At 53.4% G+C, this 17,602-nt stretch overlaps 4 protein-coding genes across 4 annotated transcripts; all 4 read right to left on the bottom strand.

The window, feature by feature from the left end:
• Positions 1 to 232: 232 nt before the first annotated feature.
• D7B24_006146 (uncharacterized protein) lies at positions 233 to 1,176 on the bottom strand (the record flags this gene model as incomplete). The annotated part of the gene is made up of 3 exons (XM_028640285.1): positions 233 to 530; positions 603 to 984; positions 1,044 to 1,176. The coding sequence occupies 3 exons, from the start codon at positions 1,174 to 1,176 to the stop codon at positions 233 to 235; spliced, it is 813 nt and encodes a 270-aa protein (XP_028495541.1).
• Positions 1,177 to 2,893: 1,717 nt separating this feature from the next.
• D7B24_006145 (uncharacterized protein) lies at positions 2,894 to 4,955 on the bottom strand (the record flags this gene model as incomplete). Its single annotated transcript, XM_028640284.1, has 6 exons — positions 2,894 to 3,632; positions 3,688 to 3,806; positions 3,866 to 4,066; positions 4,273 to 4,356; positions 4,549 to 4,695; positions 4,749 to 4,955. The coding sequence occupies 6 exons, from the start codon at positions 4,953 to 4,955 to the stop codon at positions 2,894 to 2,896; spliced, it is 1,497 nt and encodes a 498-aa protein (XP_028495540.1).
• Positions 4,956 to 5,734: 779 nt separating this feature from the next.
• On the bottom strand, positions 5,735 to 10,345 carry ZRA1_2 (ZEB2-regulated ABC transporter 1; the record flags this gene model as incomplete). Its single annotated transcript, XM_028640283.1, has 2 exons — positions 5,735 to 8,270; positions 8,328 to 10,345. The coding sequence occupies 2 exons, from the start codon at positions 10,343 to 10,345 to the stop codon at positions 5,735 to 5,737; spliced, it is 4,554 nt and encodes a 1,517-aa protein (XP_028495539.1).
• Positions 10,346 to 14,643: 4,298 nt separating this feature from the next.
• D7B24_006143 (uncharacterized protein) lies at positions 14,644 to 15,304 on the bottom strand (the record flags this gene model as incomplete). The annotated part of the gene is made up of 5 exons (XM_028640282.1): positions 14,644 to 14,731; positions 14,785 to 14,910; positions 14,973 to 15,013; positions 15,081 to 15,174; positions 15,252 to 15,304. 5 exons carry the CDS (start codon positions 15,302 to 15,304, stop codon positions 14,644 to 14,646), a joined length of 402 nt encoding a protein of 133 aa, XP_028495538.1.
• Between the last annotated feature and the right edge of the window lie 2,298 nt (positions 15,305 to 17,602).

The following is a 17,602-nucleotide window of genomic DNA, read 5'->3' as shown; positions in this document are numbered from 1 at the left end:
TATCACGACACGCATGTAGGTATCTGGGTGAGAGACTGTACATCATTAGGCGTTACTATGGAATTGTATACCATGTACGAATACGAGAAAGTGAAGAAACAAAAATACCGGGGATTCGCGAGGGAAAGACGGAGAAGGAAAAGACAATGCCCGAAACCCCAAGCCCTGACGCTCCCAAGCGCCGTGATGAAGACTCGCTTGCAAATCCAGATGGACACACCTGCCACCTAAGCTACCACGCCGCGTGACCACCGTCCATCCGCAGATCGGCGCCCGTCATGAAGCTGCTGGCGTCGCTGAGCAGGAAAACGGCGGCACCGCGGTACTCCTCGGGGGCGCTGAGGCGGCCGAGCATGTTGTGCTTGGGCCACTCGTCGCGGCGCTCGGGGTACGTCTCGAAAAGGGCCTCAACCATGGCGGTGACGATGTAGCCTGGGGAAATGGTGTTGACGCGGATGTTGTGCTCACCCCACTCGGACGCGAGGTTGCGGGCGAGCTGGATGACGGCAGCCTTGGAGGCATTGTAGGCGCTGGAACATGGTCAGTACGCTGTCTGTCTGGGCATGGATGAGACGGGGTTTTGTGCAGGGGCAGGAACGTACGGGCAGATGAGACCGCGGTTGGCGACGGTACCGCTCATGCTGGCAATGAGGACGATGCTGCCTTTGCAGCGCAGGCGGACCATTTGGCGGGCGACGGCCTGGGCCGTCATGAAGACGCCGGTGACGTTGACGCCCATCATGCGATCGACATCTTCGGCCTTGTACTCGAGAGCGGGCGTCTCCTGCTGGATACCGGCGGCGGCGATGAGGCCATCGACGCGGCCATGCTCGTTGGCGATGCTCTCGATGAGGGCATTGAGATTGTCGACATCACGAACGTCGGCGCGGTGGTACGTCAACGTGGTGCCCAGCTCGCTCTTGGCGCGGTTGGCAACCTTGTGAAAGTACGAGTCGGGCTCAGGCAGACGGTCAATGGCATGAACTGAAGCAATTAGTAGGAGCTCCGTATGGCCGCCGTTGAGAAGCTGGTTAGGTACGCACCAATCGCGCCGGCCTCGAGGAGGGCTTCTGCTTGGGTCAGACCAAGGCCTCGTGCAGCGCCAGAGACGATGATGACCTTGTCCTGGAGGCTGAACTCGGGTAGCCGAGTAGGCTGGTGAGAAACGGAACCCATTGCGGTCGATTGGAGAGGCGTGAGGGACTGGTGAAAGGGCCGAGCCGCTCGAGCAGAGGCAAATGGAGTCTTGATGATGCGCTGGGGTGCTATGACAAGTGCGGGGGTCTGTACACGAAGCAGTCGCGATGGTAGTCCGGCGTAAGGTAGTAGATGGCGAGACATGATGGCAGATGAACACAGCAGAAGGCGAATTTATAATGGAAAGGGATATTGCGAGAAGAGGTGTAGACTGGTTGGTCAGGTGTGTCGACGATGCTCTCTGCTTTGTTCAGGTTGTGTTGCGCTGGTGAGGCGGTAGAGGGGAAGGAAGGTCGGAGCTTCCGTGAGCGTCTAGGTCGACGAAGTGTTCCATGCCGTGCCACCTTGGCCGGGACAGCTCATCTGAGCTTCCCGATCAGCATTCACTAAGGTAAGGCGTGCCAAGATTGGGCATGGTGACCTGAGCTCGAGCTGTCTTGTGTCGCTAGCAGCTAGGGCTCCCGCGACGTCCGGCGGCCGGCGGTCTATGTGGCGGGCGACGTCGTGGGGGCTAGGTTTCGATTCTGTAGAGCTACGAGCATTTGCTAGGTCGGAGGCGTTCAGGCAAAGTACCCTGTCGTACCTCCAGCAGACCGAAAGGGGCGACAAAGCTTATGTGTACACGGGTGAAGTGCTCCTGGTGCGTGGTTCTGGGGGCGCATTGGCGCTTGCGCATGCCTATGGAGATGGAACTTGAATCTTGGAACCTAACTTAGGTAGGCTGGGGGATTCTCCGTAGCCAGTGACAAGCCATGGTTTGTATTGCTGATGGTGCAAGAGATCGCAGCTCTTTTCCGGATCGGAGAGGCCGTGTTGTCATGAGCACACGTGCTGAGGAAAGGATGATGTACTCCATCGTCAGGCCTCTTGGACAGCGAATCCTTTCGAGAGTTGCTTTCCTGATGCGAGCCTGATGTGTACCTCATTGCTGCTCGGTGGAACTGGTGTTCTCGCAGGACCTGAGGTAGTGTACCAGACACTGATGGCTGCAAGCAGCATGGTTCTGCTAGGGGCGTGATCAGCGGTTACCACAAGAGACGGCCAACAGTTCGAGAGCAGCCCCAAACAAAAGCGGATCCTGCACTCAGGGTCTCGCCTTGTGAAGCGCAAGCTCATGTTTCCAATTGTGGAAAATTCTGCTGTCGATTCAGTGAAAGACGAGCCGAAGATGGAGAAGTCAATTCTGCTGTTCAAGATTGATCAATGTGACATGGAGAACATCAGAGGAATGGTGAACCAAGTGGCCGAGACCGCTCCAGTGGGGCTTCGTGTTACAGCGGCAGCACCAACGGGTGTGCTGTGCGGGGTTCCTTCCCCGCGTGCTGCGGTGGAGCACCACCACTGCACCACTGGAGATCACTGTAAGAATTCGGAAATACAGGGGACCCCCCCACTGACTGCCCCAGGTTCCACCGGCTTTCCCAATCTGGACTTCCGCAACATGGTACTCTGCCTTTGCCCAAACCCTCCCCAGTCTCTTCCCATCTCAACAAACCTCTGTCGCCCAAGTCCAAGCTCGGCATCCCGATCATGATCCACCGCCTCCACCTTCCGTCCGCTGTTCTGGGCTCGCTGACGGTCTCGAACGTCTTTCCTGACGCGTCTTCATGTCTCTTCACACCTCATGACTACTCGCAGCACGCCTCGATGATCTGATCTTTGCCTGATACAGCACCACTTCGAACCCAGTACTCTGTCACGTCAAGCTGTCTGCGGCCGGTTTCCCCTGTCGCGCAATCCACCTCTGGACCAGCCAGAACGCCCGCAGATACGATATCCCCACCCCGAAGCTCTCGAATCCGATCGAGAGCCCCGCCACCGCCATCTTCCGCCGGATGAACCTCCCCCTGGTATCTTGCTTGGTGCTCGGCGCCGCCACGAGCATGATCCAGAGGAAGATTCCCGGTATGTCCTTCCATCGCGTAAGGTTGACCCCCCTTATGGCCTTGTAAGCCCGCTCTAGCGTCTTGTCGTCCTTGAACTGCGATATCTGGGCCATCGACGAGATGGACCAGCTGTAGATCAGCCCGGCCAGCCGCAACGCCTCTTCGATACGCTCGGCCTCGGATTCCATATCAGCAACATCCGCCACCTCCGCGTCCTGCTCACTTCGGCCGCTCTCTCTGCCTGAAACTTTGCTGAGCCGGCTGTAAATCCACGAGGCTGTGCTCTGGATCTTGCGAATACTGGCGGGTCCGCCGTCGGCCTCTGTGATTGAAGTAGTCAAGAAGCGGACATCATCCAGGATCCTAGCTCCAGCTCTTGTTAATCCCAGCTTATCCTTAACGTCATCAAACGAAACATTCGATCTGATCAGTGGACAGTCAAATCCGTCTGGCCACGACGTTGGAATGGGGATCTCCTCCAGCAATACTGGATCGTTGCTCTGGAGGTAGAGTTCCGTCTCGAAGCAGCACGATATTTCGTAATCGGTCCTGTCCTTGTCGTTAGTCAGTCTGTCTCGACTCTGAGAAAGGTCATGCCACATACAAGATGATGATGGACTCTCCCACAATGTCTTTGATACCCCGCAAGCCGCTCCGAAGGTTAATCATGTGCTTCATGCCCCTTAGATGCGCCCACATGCTGTCATCGGCGCCCCAAAACCACTATACGGCAAGATCAGTATTCCAGCTATACATCGTGAGGGCTTACTCAAAGTTCCTACCTCCATGACGCAAAGGTTGATGACCGAACGGATGACCTCCTGGGCGACCGAGCCAAAGTCACCCTTGAGCATCTCATTGATGCCAGTGAGGACCCTGGCTTTGATCGCCAGCGACTCGGAGTTGCGTGTCACCTCGACACCCTTCTCAAGCGATTGCGTAGTTGACGCCATGAGCATGCCGATGCTAGGAAATAAGGGCGACTGCAACATCCATGGCAGAACTTCTGTCAGGAACACTTTGGGCTGGCTTTGCCCGTCGATGGACACAAGATTTGGCGCAACAATCTGGACATCTTGCCCGTGTGTTAGACTTATGCCCAACCATTGGCATGGTTTCACTCACAGAAATGCAAGAGCTCCGAGTGCCTGGCACTCTGCTTGATTCGCAATCCATTGAGAGTGCACACCTCAGTCAAGATGCCTCCGAAGGGTCGGATATGGACCATGGCATCTGGGTCGCCTGTCCCGTCGAGATAGAGATTCTCCGAGTGCTGTTCCGATGATCTCCCAACGATAGCCCTCTCGTCACATGCATCATCCGTTGAGCCATCAGTACTATCGTGCCAAGCAATGATCCTTGCCCTGGTTTTCGCCATGGGTGTCACGCGCCTGGTTCGAATAACGCTTGTGCCTGCCGGGACATAATTGACGTGCCGACCACCAGCCGAAGAGACTATGCTCACCGGGACCCCGAGACTGACGACTTGCTCTTCGTACTCGGGGGCTCGACTTTCGCCGTCCGGGGCATCAATACGGAGAACAGTGCACTCCACAGGCGGGAACCGGCGCGAGCAATTGGCGCACGGCACGCCGTCATTCCGAATGATGCACTGCCACCGCGCCGTCAGCTTTTCCGTTCTCTGTGTATCACGAGCAACTAGACCGGACCCCCGGTCTCCCCGCCGGAACTCGGCGCCGGCCCGGCAATGATATCACACACGTACCTTCTGCTTTCGCCTTTGACACTCGGTGCACGATTTTTGCACTCGGGGCCGTCGCTTTGGGGCCAAGGATGATTCTGCCATGATCGTTCCCTGTGGTCGTTACGTGTACAGGCTTCTTTTGCTTGCGATGGTGAGGATGAGCTCATCGATGGGTTCAAAAGAGCTGGGCTGTGCGAGGTTTATCCATGGCCATTGCCCATGTCGCTGCCATGTTCAGCTCGGGCGCCACCCGGTCATGGGCCCTGGATATTTGCATCGTGGAGTCGCCAATCGGGGACCCGGCGAGACCGAGTCAGGAACCGCTCCGTGTTCTGAAGATGATGCTCGGTTTGGTGCATGAGCTGAAGGGTTGATGTCCTTCCAGGTCTAATCTCTGCCGGGTTCAGCTTGCCCTTTCAGCTCTGTCTCGCGCTACAAAGAGAGATGGAATTTGCCGTTGATGATCGAACGCCCGGTGGGGGGAGGGGAAGGGATCAGCCGCCCCAGGCGTTGGAGAAAACCAGGTTTTCGCTACCTTTTGTTCTTGTTCGCCCCAGGTCTGACGGTTAGGTTAGCTTCACCGTTTGGAGTTCCAGGAGCGTGGTCACCGGAACATGTTCAGAGACATCCAGGGGCCGGCAACCATAAAAGCGCCACATCATGCACGTCGCATCTTGTCAAATCCCAGCCAACCGGTTTCGTATTTGGGTGTATAGTCTATTAGTACAGAGAAAAAGTCTAATGCAGAGGAACGAATCGCAGGAGCCAGCGCAAGCAATGAAGAATGAACGTAAGAAAACGAAACGCAACGGGCAACCGAGATAAGAGAGAGGTCAATGTAGAATGAATGGAAAGACACCCCAGCGTGGGCGGGAAAGCAAGAATAGATTGAACCACATGGCCGAGCATGATTCATGTCCAGCTCCAGGCAGCATCAGCAATGGCTTCAGCTCGAGGCCTTCTTCTTGCCCTTGGGCATGCGGACGAGCCAGTAGAGAGCCAGCGACGCGGCAATGTTGAAAGCGATGTACACCATGCCGATGCCAAAGTCGCGCCATCGATTGTCATATGACGCGCTGACGGCGTCGAGGAAGACATTCGTGTCGGCGATGGGGCAGTAGTTGCAGTTCGACTGGGCAGAGGGGTCCGTGAGGTAGCCGCCCGCAGAGCTGATGTAGTCACTCAGGTAGGCGCCGCACGTCTGGTTGCTCGGCGGGTCAAAGCTGACGAGCTCGACGTCGGAGCAGGTGACGCGCGTGTTGGCGAGACCCGTCGACAGCATGGCCGACACGAGATAGGAGAAGGGCGAGACGCGGTACATGAAGATCCAGAAGCGGGGCATGGCGTCAGGCGAGGCCAGGACACCGCAGAAGATGAGGCACATCATGAAGAGCACGTTGGCCAGGTTGCCGCCCGCCTCGGCCGTGTCCGTGATGGCGATGCAGGCGTGCGCGAACGTGCAGGTGAAGATGAGGAACTGCCAGAAGAGCAGCCACATGAGGCCGCCGCGCTCCGTCGTCTGGCCGGCCGCCTCGGCGTTCTTGTACAGGCCGACGGGGTAGTAGACGCAGATGAACATGAAGACGGACATGAGCGAGTTCCAGGGGATCTCGACGATAATCTGGGAGAGCATAAACACCTTCCAGCTGTACGTCTTGGACGGCCGTTCCCTGACTTCGTAGAGCGAGCGCTGCGTGACAAAGTGCGGCATCTGTTGCTGGACGAGCTGGCCGAAAATGGTCAAGATGTTGAAGATAGCGAACATTTGGTTCTGCAATCCCTGCATACTCAGTGGGGCGTTGAGGAACACGAGACCAATGAATAGGGCCACGGAGCAGCAGAGAATGAACTTGGAGTAGATGTAAGAGGGGGTTCTCCAGTACTGCTCGAAGACGCGGCGCGTGACGATGAGCAGCTGGCTCCACAGAGGCGAAGCAAACTCGCGGAACGAAGCTTTGTCGTCTGCCCGGGAGGCCTTGTCAGTGGCAGTAGGGGTCGCGTTCGCCTTGAGACGTTCGAGTTCATGGGAGACGTCCTGGTATTCGGGGCTGTCACGCCAGGCCTGGTGCCAGTCGACGTTCGTCTCAGATCCGGGTGCGGCGCCAATAGCAGAGAGCATCCATTCTGCTGGGTTCTCGCCGGGGGGGCAGGCTTCAGCACCGTTGCGCTCAAAGTAGTTTGTGAGGGTCTTTGAGTTCTCTCCGATATCACCGAAATAGACGGTCCTACCACCCTTGGCGAGGAATAGCAATCTATCGAACCGTTGGAAAAGCATGGCCGAGGGCTGATGGATCGTACACAAGATAGACTGGCCAGCCTTGGACAGCTTTTCCAGTAGGTCAAGAATAGCCCATGATGTTTGAGAGTCGAGACCTGATGTGGGCTCATCGACGAAGAGCAGGAGAGGTGGCTTCGCAGCGAGTTCGACTCCGATGGTCAGACGCTTCCGCTGTTCAACGTTGAGGCCCTCGCCTAGCACGCCGACCACAGCGCCCTCATATTCCTGCATATCGAGAAGCTTGATGACTTCGTCCACGTAGGCAAGCTTCTCGGCGCGCGGCGTCGACTCAGGCTGGCGCAGAAGAGCGCTGAACTCCAGGGCTTCACGGACAGTGGTGGTTTCGAGATGGAGGTCCTGCTGCTGAACGTAGCCCGTCTTGCGCTGGAACGACTGGTCGCGAATCTTGCCATCAACGAGCATCTCGCCAGTGATCACGCCCATGGACACACGATCAGCGAGGCAGTCGAGAAGCGTCGTCTTTCCGGCGCCAGACACGCCCATGAGGGCCGTGAGGGTACCGGGCTTGACCCATCCGTCAACGTGGTCTAGAATCCTTCGAGGTTCGCCCTTGATCTTGATGTCATAACAGACATTGTTCCAGTGGAACACGCTTGTGGAAGCCTGAATAACGCCGTCGGTGGACTTGCCGTTGGGCTTCTCGGTAACGGGGAGCGGACCGGAAAGGGCTCCTTCGACGTCGTCCTGGCCCTTGGCTGTGGTGGGAAGAGCGCCGCGGCGGAAAACAAGGACTTCACCCTTGGACTTCTTGGCCGAGATGTACTCCGAAGCGACAAAATAGAGAACGTGGAAGGCGATGGCAAAGCCAATGAGGATACCGACGTTCCTCCACTTGTGGCTGTGGTTGTACTTGTAGGCCGCCTGGATATACGTGTCGCCGTTGACCACATCAGACCCAGCTACGGAGCCGACTGCGGAACAAGCCCTGTTGGTGGACGAGATGTCCTCGTAGCCCGCGACAGCGGAACTGGGCACAAAGGCGTTGCAGGTAAAGTCTCGGTTGTGGAACTCATTGATCATAAGGGCCTCGAAGCCGTAACCGACAGGATCAATGTAGTTGATCCAGCGGCACCATCCCAACATGTAGTCGACGGGAATAACGAAGCCAGTGAAGATGACGAGAGCCAGGATGAGGATGGAGGCGGGGACCATTGCCTGGGACAGGGTTCGAGAGAGCGAAGCGCTGTGTAATGGATTAGTGGATTGCTTTCCGCAAGACGATGCTCAGTTTGCGACTTACATGGAGCGGAAGATTCCGGACATTGTCAGGACCATCAGGAATGATACCAGCAGGAAGAAGAAGAAGGCACCCGGTTCGCGGTTGAGGTTTGTCATGAAGTAGATGACCAAATTGTAGACGATGCTGTTGGCGATCTTGTATGGCATATCCACCAGGACAGACGAGTAGGCCTCAGCGGATGCGTGATAGAATGCGTAGCGCACATGCTTGTCCACGATAGGTCGTTGGGCGTACTGAGTCAGAATTTCAAGAGCACTGGAGAAGGCGTTGGTTAAAATGGCAGTGAAGAGGACAACGCCACGGCTATAGAAGGCTGATGTCGTTTGCGGCATGTTGTAGAATAGAGAGGAAATAATCAGACCCATGATCGAATTGGCGAGGAGTTGGAACACGGTCAAGGACGGATCACCCAGGAGGCGCTGCCACCCACGCCACAGGCAAAGCTTGACCTGTTGAGGGTACGACAGAATGAAAGGAGACTTGAGTCGTTGGTTCTTGGACTGGACAGCAGACTTGATGTTGCGGAAGGCCTCTGCATCAACACCATCGACGGGGTGGACAGACTTGTACTCCTGGATCTGGACCTGTAGATCACGGAACGCCTGGCTGGCTTTCCAAGCCGCCGCAAAGTCGTCTGGGCTTCGAGGGACTCGAGACTCCCAGCCAGGGCGCACAACACGTTCCGAAGGAGCAGTCATAGATGTCAGGAAATCCGGAACTGTCTGGCGCGCTGGGCACTCGAATCCGAGGTTTTCGAAGTATTCCTTAGCCCGCTTCGTGGAGCCAAAGAAGATCTGCCTGCCTTCATACAGAACAGCAACCTTATCGAACAAGTCATAGGCGCTCTGGGGGGCCTGGTAGATTGACACGGCACACGTCTGACCGAAAAGTTCCGACTGCAGCCTCAGTGTCTTGCAGAATTCGACAGCATTAGCCGAATCGAGACCACGAGTTGAGTTATCCCAGCATTGCAAAGGAGCGTTCGAGAGAGTAGCCTCAGCGATGGACACACGCTTTCGCTCACCACCAGAAACGCCGCGAATGTATTCGTTACCTACGCGCGTGTTGATGGTGTGGCTGATTCCATACATGGCCATCACAACGTCGCGGAGGTGATCGGCGTACTGGTTGCGTGTGATGCCTGGCGGGAGGTTGTTGGGGCATCTGGCTCGGGAAGCAAAGGTGAGAGTGTGTCCGACAGACAGCTGAGGGAAATGGACGTCGACCTCAGCGGTGTAAATGGCGTCGCCCTTGTGATGCTTGTGCATTTCCCGGGCAGACATTCCTTGGTAGTTGAAGTAGGCCTGGTCGTCAACGTGAATGCCATTCAGTTCGCCTGCGATGGTCTTCAGGAATGTTGAACATCCTGAACCGGGAGGGCCCAAGACGACAAGCATCTCGCCCGCCTCAACGACACCGTCAAAGTCTTGCAGAATGTCGATACGTCGCTGGCCGCCGGTCTTTGACGTAAGCTTTTTGGCAAGCCCCGATACCTCGAGCCAGACATTGGAGACATCCTTTTGGTAGTCCGTCTCATTGCCGTAACCGAAGACGTTCATGTTTTGATAGCAAAATCCGGCCTGTCGGAATCCTGCGCCCTGCTCAGTGGTCATCTTGGCGAGGGTCTTCGCCCATGATCGCGCACTGAACTTTTCGCCACGGGGGTTGAGTTTCGAGTTGGGGTCATCGCTTCCGAAAAGGGTTTGCGGGTTCCCTTGGATGTCGACGATCGAGTGTTGAGTGTACTGCCGGGCAAGGTCTTGCACGATGGAGTGTCGACGTTCCATCTCAGTCTCATTTCCGGTGTCATCATCACTCGTCGATGTCGAGTCCCCAGAATCGCCTTTGCCTGCCTTCTTATCCTTCGATCCCAGATCCTGGCCGTCCAGGTATGACCTGCTGTTGTCCGAGGCGATGTGGTTTGCCACGTCGGCCTCGTTCACGTAGGTTTGCTGGCTTCCGTTGGGGGACCGAGGCGCTGCACCCAAAGCCTCACCACCCTGGGCTGCAGAGTACATGGTGAGCTGTGGATGGGGAAGACCCGTGAGATCAAAGGGTATTATTCGTTGCGTCTGCGTCTGAAAGATCACTGTTGTCAGATGGAGAATTTTTGGGATGAGCTCCACGTGACGTGGGCAGACTCAAACAGTGTCTGACAGCAAAGTGATCGTCCTCACCTAATCCTTTCGAGATTTGGTCCGTGTATCAGATAATAGTCTTCCGCCTTGGGCCTTTCTCTGAGAGATTGACGGGCGAGTTGGCCTGTGGAGGAAAGACTTGTCCAAAGTCAACGAGGGACGTGAAAAGGATGTCCCTCCCTTTTACAAATAGGGACGAACCAAAGTATGATGTAATGCAAGGGGCAATAGAAGAAATCTGATGAATTCGATCGTGTTTTTCTCAGGAGATAGCGGGATTCGTTGTCGTTCCGCTTCACAACCCCGGACGGTCTCCTGTTCGATCCCGCACGCGGCCTCCATGGAACGCAGTACACGACCGGGACAGCCGGGGCCAGGCACGGGCACGAGTCTATCAGCTAAGCCTTCTTCGGTCCAGGGGCCAACAACGAAAGAGAGAGAAAAAGACTCGGACTAACACGTATAACGGGGTTCATGGTGACGCATTGCAGTGAGGACCAATAGCGTATGAAACACACTGGGGGCGATGAAGGGGCTAATCACCGCACTGAGTCAACACCGAGCATCGACACTGGCCCTTGGACGCTTGTGACAGGCACAGCATCTCGGACCCGAACTCGAGCAGGGCGTAGAAGCATTTGCCGACCACAGTTCGCCCCACCAAAGAAGGGTCCAACGCGGGACGGGTTAGAAATCAGCCCTGTCCTCGGCCCCACACCCGGACCCGAACAAGACCCCGTGAGTCTTGGCATTTTTTCCCTGACCTCAACGCCCGCCCTTCCCTCTAGAGCCCTTGGCACTTCGGATTTCGAACAAATAGCCACTCATTCCCAGCACCTGCGACCTTTCTCGGACACGTTTGTCTTTCGTATACGTGCATATTACCTCAACCGGCGAATGTCTTGGCATCCCCAGCAGAGGGTCCTGGGTTAAGCACTAAAGGCCTCACCGCGCCATTCAACACCACACGTTCAACCTGAAAAAGTCGCCGGCTGCCTTCGCGAGCGCATCGTGGAGTAGGAATGTGTTTTCTTTTATCAAATTAGACGACCATCTCGTGCACCGAACATCCATTGAATCTCGGCATGCAATGTTCGGTCCAAATGCGACCATCAAGGAGTCCCACTCCTTACCTCGGGGCCGACAATTGATTTCAACTACAAAGCTGATCTGATTTGGTGCTGCACAAGGATCAAAAGCTCGGGCACGGACTATTCGGAGAATGCGCATGGGACGACAATCTAGTGCTTCGCAGTACAGCAACATGCCGATGGCTTGTGAGTCCGGGCCACGGAGTTGGGCACAAGCCCTGATTGCAGTGGAGCAAGCGGGCAGTCGGTGTAAATCGTGGGCCCGCTCTAACCAACGACGGGCTCGAAGACCTTCCTTTCCCTACGCTCTTGCGTCTTCGTGTAACGCTGAGTCGATAGTAATCAGGAACGCCAAACCACGTGTGGGCACCTGAACGCACCAGGTTCACGTTCAAAGCTCACATAAGCCCCAACGGAGCCCGTGGCGTTCAAGGTGCTCCATGGCAGACGGCAAGTGAGACCTGGTTAAATGATATGTCAGCTTGGGCGAGGTAGTACTTTGGTAGGGAGTGATGCTATTGCGTCTATTCATTTTGCATTGCAAGGAGTAGCTCCAAGCTCTTATCAAGATCTTGTAAGTAATAAATGAATACTCCATAGGGACTCTTGGTCTCTTCAGAGCCAAGAGAACCGAGCCTAAGACTTTTCCAGAGTGAAGTCGACCGTGGTTAGTTAGCCTTGTGTACAAGAGAGAGGCCTGTATAATTCTAGCCTGTGATCCGAGTATGGCGTTGGTGAACAGTACATCTTTGAGACGCTTCTAATTTGCAGCTTCACCGACATCCGATCAAAAACATCCCTCGAGGTGACTGATGAGCCTGGGACTTTGACAACGTACGCTCTGGGACTCTCGTCCGTCGACGATTATGCAAACCACCCGGCAGTCGACAATGTTGGTATGGGTGAATGGAATTGCCTCCAGCTCCATGGGTACAACTTGGAAGCTGTGCACCTTGAGGTTTTATTTTTTTCAATCTAGAATGTGACCGCTTCTGTTACGGGTCAGACCCTTCAGTGCAGAAGCCTGGGGCTCATACTCCTGTGGAGGCAGCTCAATCGACTACACCCGTTGATATGCGTGTTGTTTTGGCTCAATTGAATAGCTGAAGCCCATTGAAGCTTAGGGTCGTATAAGATCTAGAACTCATCCCTCTTAGGGCCAGTCCGTAGCAGTCACAAACTGGTCGCCAGAAGTGGACATGAGCAATATTGCCAGTTCTAGTCCAACTCGTTTTCTTCCCATTCGCTTTGCCTATATTCCCCCATGGTTATGGCGGCGTCCCTTCATAACAGTCCGACCGAAATGACCAAGTTTACCTTGCTGATTGGCGTGCGTGATCGCTTGGGACTGGTTCATCAACTTTGTGACTGAAATGGGCGCTGCTTCTCTTAGAAAGGCGGGCAAGATCGATACGCCAAATCATTCATGTCGCTGATACACGCCCGTTGTATTGTCCCCCCAGCCATGACGAACAACAGCCCAATCGCCCGCCAAGAGCTCTCCTGTCATTCGTGATAGAAAAGGAGTCAAATGTGCAGTTCCATAAATGGCAGTGCTGACACTTGATGTTTTATTTGGCGCGTGCCGAGATCCCAGTAAGGGCTGGAATGATTGGTGGAGAAGCGATGAAGCCCGTGTTTAGATTTTCTGAACGTGTTGCGTCATCATGTCATGATCATATCGTGCCGTTATATGCCTTCAAACCCGCATCTTCAAAGTCGTTTGTATTTGTCGGGTGGCCCTGCGGAGCCACCGAATACGGAGGCTGGTGAGGGACTAAGGATCGCGAGGACGTGGACATAAGGACTGCGGAGGGCCAGGATTTAGATGTCTACTATCTATTGCCTGCGGACCACGTGTCGAGGGTCTCTTCACTCTGCTCTACACCAAACACTGACACCCAGGCACAGCCGAAGCTGCAAAAGGGCCACGTGAGCGGAGGTCACTTCATAAATCCTAGGTAATGGATGAAGTCTGAATATTTATTCAATCTAGCTATTCTTAGGATATCCTTGAAGTATCGGACGATCGATTTAAGTTAAGGCCCTGTCGTAGTAATCAACTACACCAGATTACTAGAATGACCTGGTTCCGCGAGCCGACGACTTGGTTGAAAATCTGTAGATACAGTCTTTTTGCTTATGCGTTCACACCTTCTTGTCTACTTTCGTGACTTTATAATGACTCTCCATTTGCCCGTGTGAAACTGCATGGTAGTGAACTGACGAAAGTCAATTGCCTGCCCAGGGACCTCGATTCTATCATATCTGGAGAGAAGGTTGGCTGCAACCATTCTCATTTCAGCCCAGGTGAAGCTTCGAAGAAATCTCAAGGCAGCATCAACTACTCCTTCAAGACATAGAATGACGTACTTGACTCCAATACAAGAGTGTTTGCCGGCAGCAAATGGGAAGTACGCTGTGATACTTGACAATAAAGTTAGCCTGAACTAATTTTGTCTTGAGATTTTGGACATACTCAGCAGCAGGGATATCACCCCTTTGATCATCCGGCAGCCATCTCTCAGGGATTAAACTCAATGATTCTGGCCAATACCTCTGATCTCGATGTAGGTCTCGGTAGGAAGCCGAAACTACCGTATGCGGAGGCAGATCGTAGCCCATGAAATTGATCCATTGATCACCGGTTCGCCGGCCCATCTCGGAAGCAATAGGATGCAAGCGGAGATTTTCCTTGATGTAAGCCTCAAGATACCGGTATTCTGGACTGCTTCGGACAGTTTTTCTCTCCACAATATCGCCAAGATCATGGGGATCCTTGGGGGGGAGTGATGTTAGGAGCTTGGAACGCACACGAGGATTGCGCGGTAGTTCCAAGAATAGGCATGCCATAGTCCCGGATGTGGTTTCGGAGCCAGCTAAGAGGATCTCGGACATTTGGTCCAATACATCGCGAGAGCTCATAGTCTCTTCTGTGTTCGGCCTCCTGCGATTCTCAACGATGTACTGGAGAAGGTCTGGAGAAGAGCTTTCCTTTCTCCTTGTGCGTTGTTTCATGATCGAATCAATGGCCTTATTGAGTCAGTGCTGCGAGCGCAATGGGATCAACAGACGCTACTGTGGCCGTCATACCGTTGTCATCTGCTTGGGCCAGTCGAAATTGACATTCAGGCCCATACTTCGCAGGAATCTCTTGGCGTAAACATACTGAAAACTGTTATCAAGGCTTATAGCCACTTGACGAAGTTTGCTCTTCATAACTTATACCTGTCTGCGAGGCCATCGAAGATGGCTCTTGGAATAGATTTCCAGATCTCATCCATGTATGCGTCACCTGACGAGCTCTTTGGGTTCACCTGCCCAAATCCTCTGCTGAAGGCGCTTTCCCCCATTCTGTCACCAGAAGGAATCAGCAAAAGAACATTCAAACGGTCCGTAGACCGAACTACACCTACATGTCAAGAGCAGCCCTGTGGAGATCGTCCATAGGATTAGTCTCAATCGCTTGCTCAGCTTGAATGTTTCACCAGACGGTTTTTGTATTGTTCGAGAAGGTCTCTCACCATGCCCTGGAAGACGAGCTCCAGATTGTCCACATAGCCCACAGTGAAGGCTGGCGACAGAAACCGCTTGAGACGTTTATGGGGATGGAATCGGCTAGAAATCTGTAATTAGCCAGAGTTCTTCCATATCTTTCTCGGCTAGCTCAAGGAAATGGCTTCTTCACTACTCACATCTCGCCAAAAAGGCCAGGGCTCTTTCTGTCTCGGGAGATTTCGGCATACATGGCACTTTTGGCAGGTCTACAGTTGACAATATTTGTTTGAAAGAGTCTTTGTCCGAAACCCAAATATGTCTAGGCCCCAGACGAAAGATTGGACCATACTTATCATGACTCTTCTCTACTAGCGTACAGATTTCTCCCGTAGAAAAAAGATATCGCAAGTGGAGAGTTGTCAGCGGGGCGTACCATGGTCCTGATACTTTTCGAAGCGGGGAGAGAAGAGCTTGGAAAATATGCAAGGCCTTGATGACAAAAATTAGGCATGTGACCACAAGTCCAAGAAAAAGATACCGCATTTTGAGGATTTCGTTGATGTGCTCTTTGACAATGGGGAGTGCTGGGTCTTGCTTGACAAGCTACTAGGCCAGGCAGTCCTTTTAAAGCTAGAAAGCAACCCTCTTCTTTGAGGATTTGTAGGTTTTACACGCGATGACCATCTATTAGTTCGATTCGGGCTGCCACGGGTGCACTCGACCTAAGTGGGCGGCATAAACTCAGTTGAATAAACGTTGATAAGCTCTTACCAATGCATTTCATGTCACCATTTCGAAGCTGCTGCTGACCAACTCACATCATAGAAGTATTTCAAGCAATCTAAACAAGAGTGAGGCCAGGCCATTCTTTCAAGATTATAGAAGCTAGATTTCCATGACGTAAGCCCTAATGCCAGATTGACGATATAACTGGGCTGAATTGGGATAAGCACAAACAAAAGAACCTAATTGCTGGCCCAGGCAGAACTGGAAAACGTTTACGACAAGTTAGCACTCATCCAGCAAATTGTAGAATCTGCACGCATGTCTTTTCAGTAGCTGGGTCATGCTTTTAGGGGTGGAGCAAAGGCTATTTTGATGGACACTACAGCGTACACGGGGGTTGGATTCACCAGAGTTACGAATGCCACGGTTGAAGTGTAGTCTGTCATGATAAACTCACAGGTATAGCCAAACCTTATATGAGATCATAGTAAAGTTGTACCTCCACCTTATTTCATGTACTACAGAACGTATAGCATGTATACGAGGAGGTATTCTGTTTATAGATTCAACACAAACCAATATACTATAGAACTGGGAGTTCTCACTATCTATTTGCCGAATCTCCCTTCTAAATAGAACCTTTGTCGTACGCACTAAGTCTCAGTCTGAGGAGCTCGTAGCCAAGGCTCGATTTTAAGTTCATTGAGCCTCACAAGAAAGCTTTGTCATACATTCCACTTTCGAGGGGCGGTCCCTTCGAGCCATGCTACCCATATACTCTGATTATCTTTCGGTCATACTCTGAACGCATGTTCATGACTATCGCTAGTCGTATCATACCTGAAAAAAGGTGCGCAACAACGTAACATGAATGGCTCAAAAGTAGGTGTCAATGATGACTAGACAAAAGCAATAGTCCTTTTCTTCGGGCACCGGCTTCTCCAATTATAAAACCTCTTCCGGTTTCCTCTTCATATTTTCACCCTAATGACGTTGATCAATCTAGACCTGACAGTACCAGCGAATATCAAGCTTGTATCATCATGCGTAAACATCTCCTTTTGTCCATTCATCAATAGCACGATCATGCTTCGGGGTCCCAATTGAGCGCGACTTATCAGACCACTAGTTATCTCTATCTCATCCCTTACGCTCTCGGGGAGATAGCTACTTGGAAGGTCTCGATGGCCATACGTTTCTGCACTGTTTGAGCTAGCTGGTGCAGATATAAAACGTGATAAAGACTGGACCCAGTCGAACGGCGAGCCCCCTGCGCTCCTATCAACGAAATTTGTCTAACGGTTGATCAGCCCTCTAGAGCGGTTCCCAGTTAGGTTTCGGATTGAAGTATTAAATCGTGGGGTTGAGCAGAGTGAAGAGGCCTTCTGCACTAGGTCCGCAGGTCGTAGAATCAAGATGGAGGGTTGGAAAACATCTGAACTCTGGGCCTTTGCAGCTTGGAGCGCCCCTCCACAGTCCTTGTACACACGTTCTCGTGGTCCTTAGCACCTAATCAGCCCCCGTGTGCCGTGGCTCCGAAGGGTTCTCCTGAAACACGGCCACCTGCTTGACGCCATCCTCCAACACACAGCTTTTCTAAAAAAGGGTCTCAACAGTGCTGGCCAATCGTACGAGCCACATCAATGCCATGTTAGTCGGGCCTAGAGTAACCCTGAGTGCTCGTCGTTCCTCGCATTTCGGCCGCAGATATAGCGATAGGCCACCTCATAGCCGACGAACCTCGTAGACGCCTGCCAAAGACAGGCATCAGTGCCTGGATCATACAGTCATGTCATTCTCCCAGTGTAATACGAACGAGCAC

The sequence above is a fragment of the Verticillium nonalfalfae genome (assembly GCF_003724135.2).
Source record: "Verticillium nonalfalfae strain VnAa140/NRRL 66861 chromosome Unknown scaffold_41, whole genome shotgun sequence".
Taxonomy (NCBI): Eukaryota; Fungi; Ascomycota; class Sordariomycetes; order Glomerellales; family Plectosphaerellaceae; genus Verticillium; species Verticillium nonalfalfae.
This window is presented reverse-complemented; position numbering and strand designations above follow the sequence as displayed.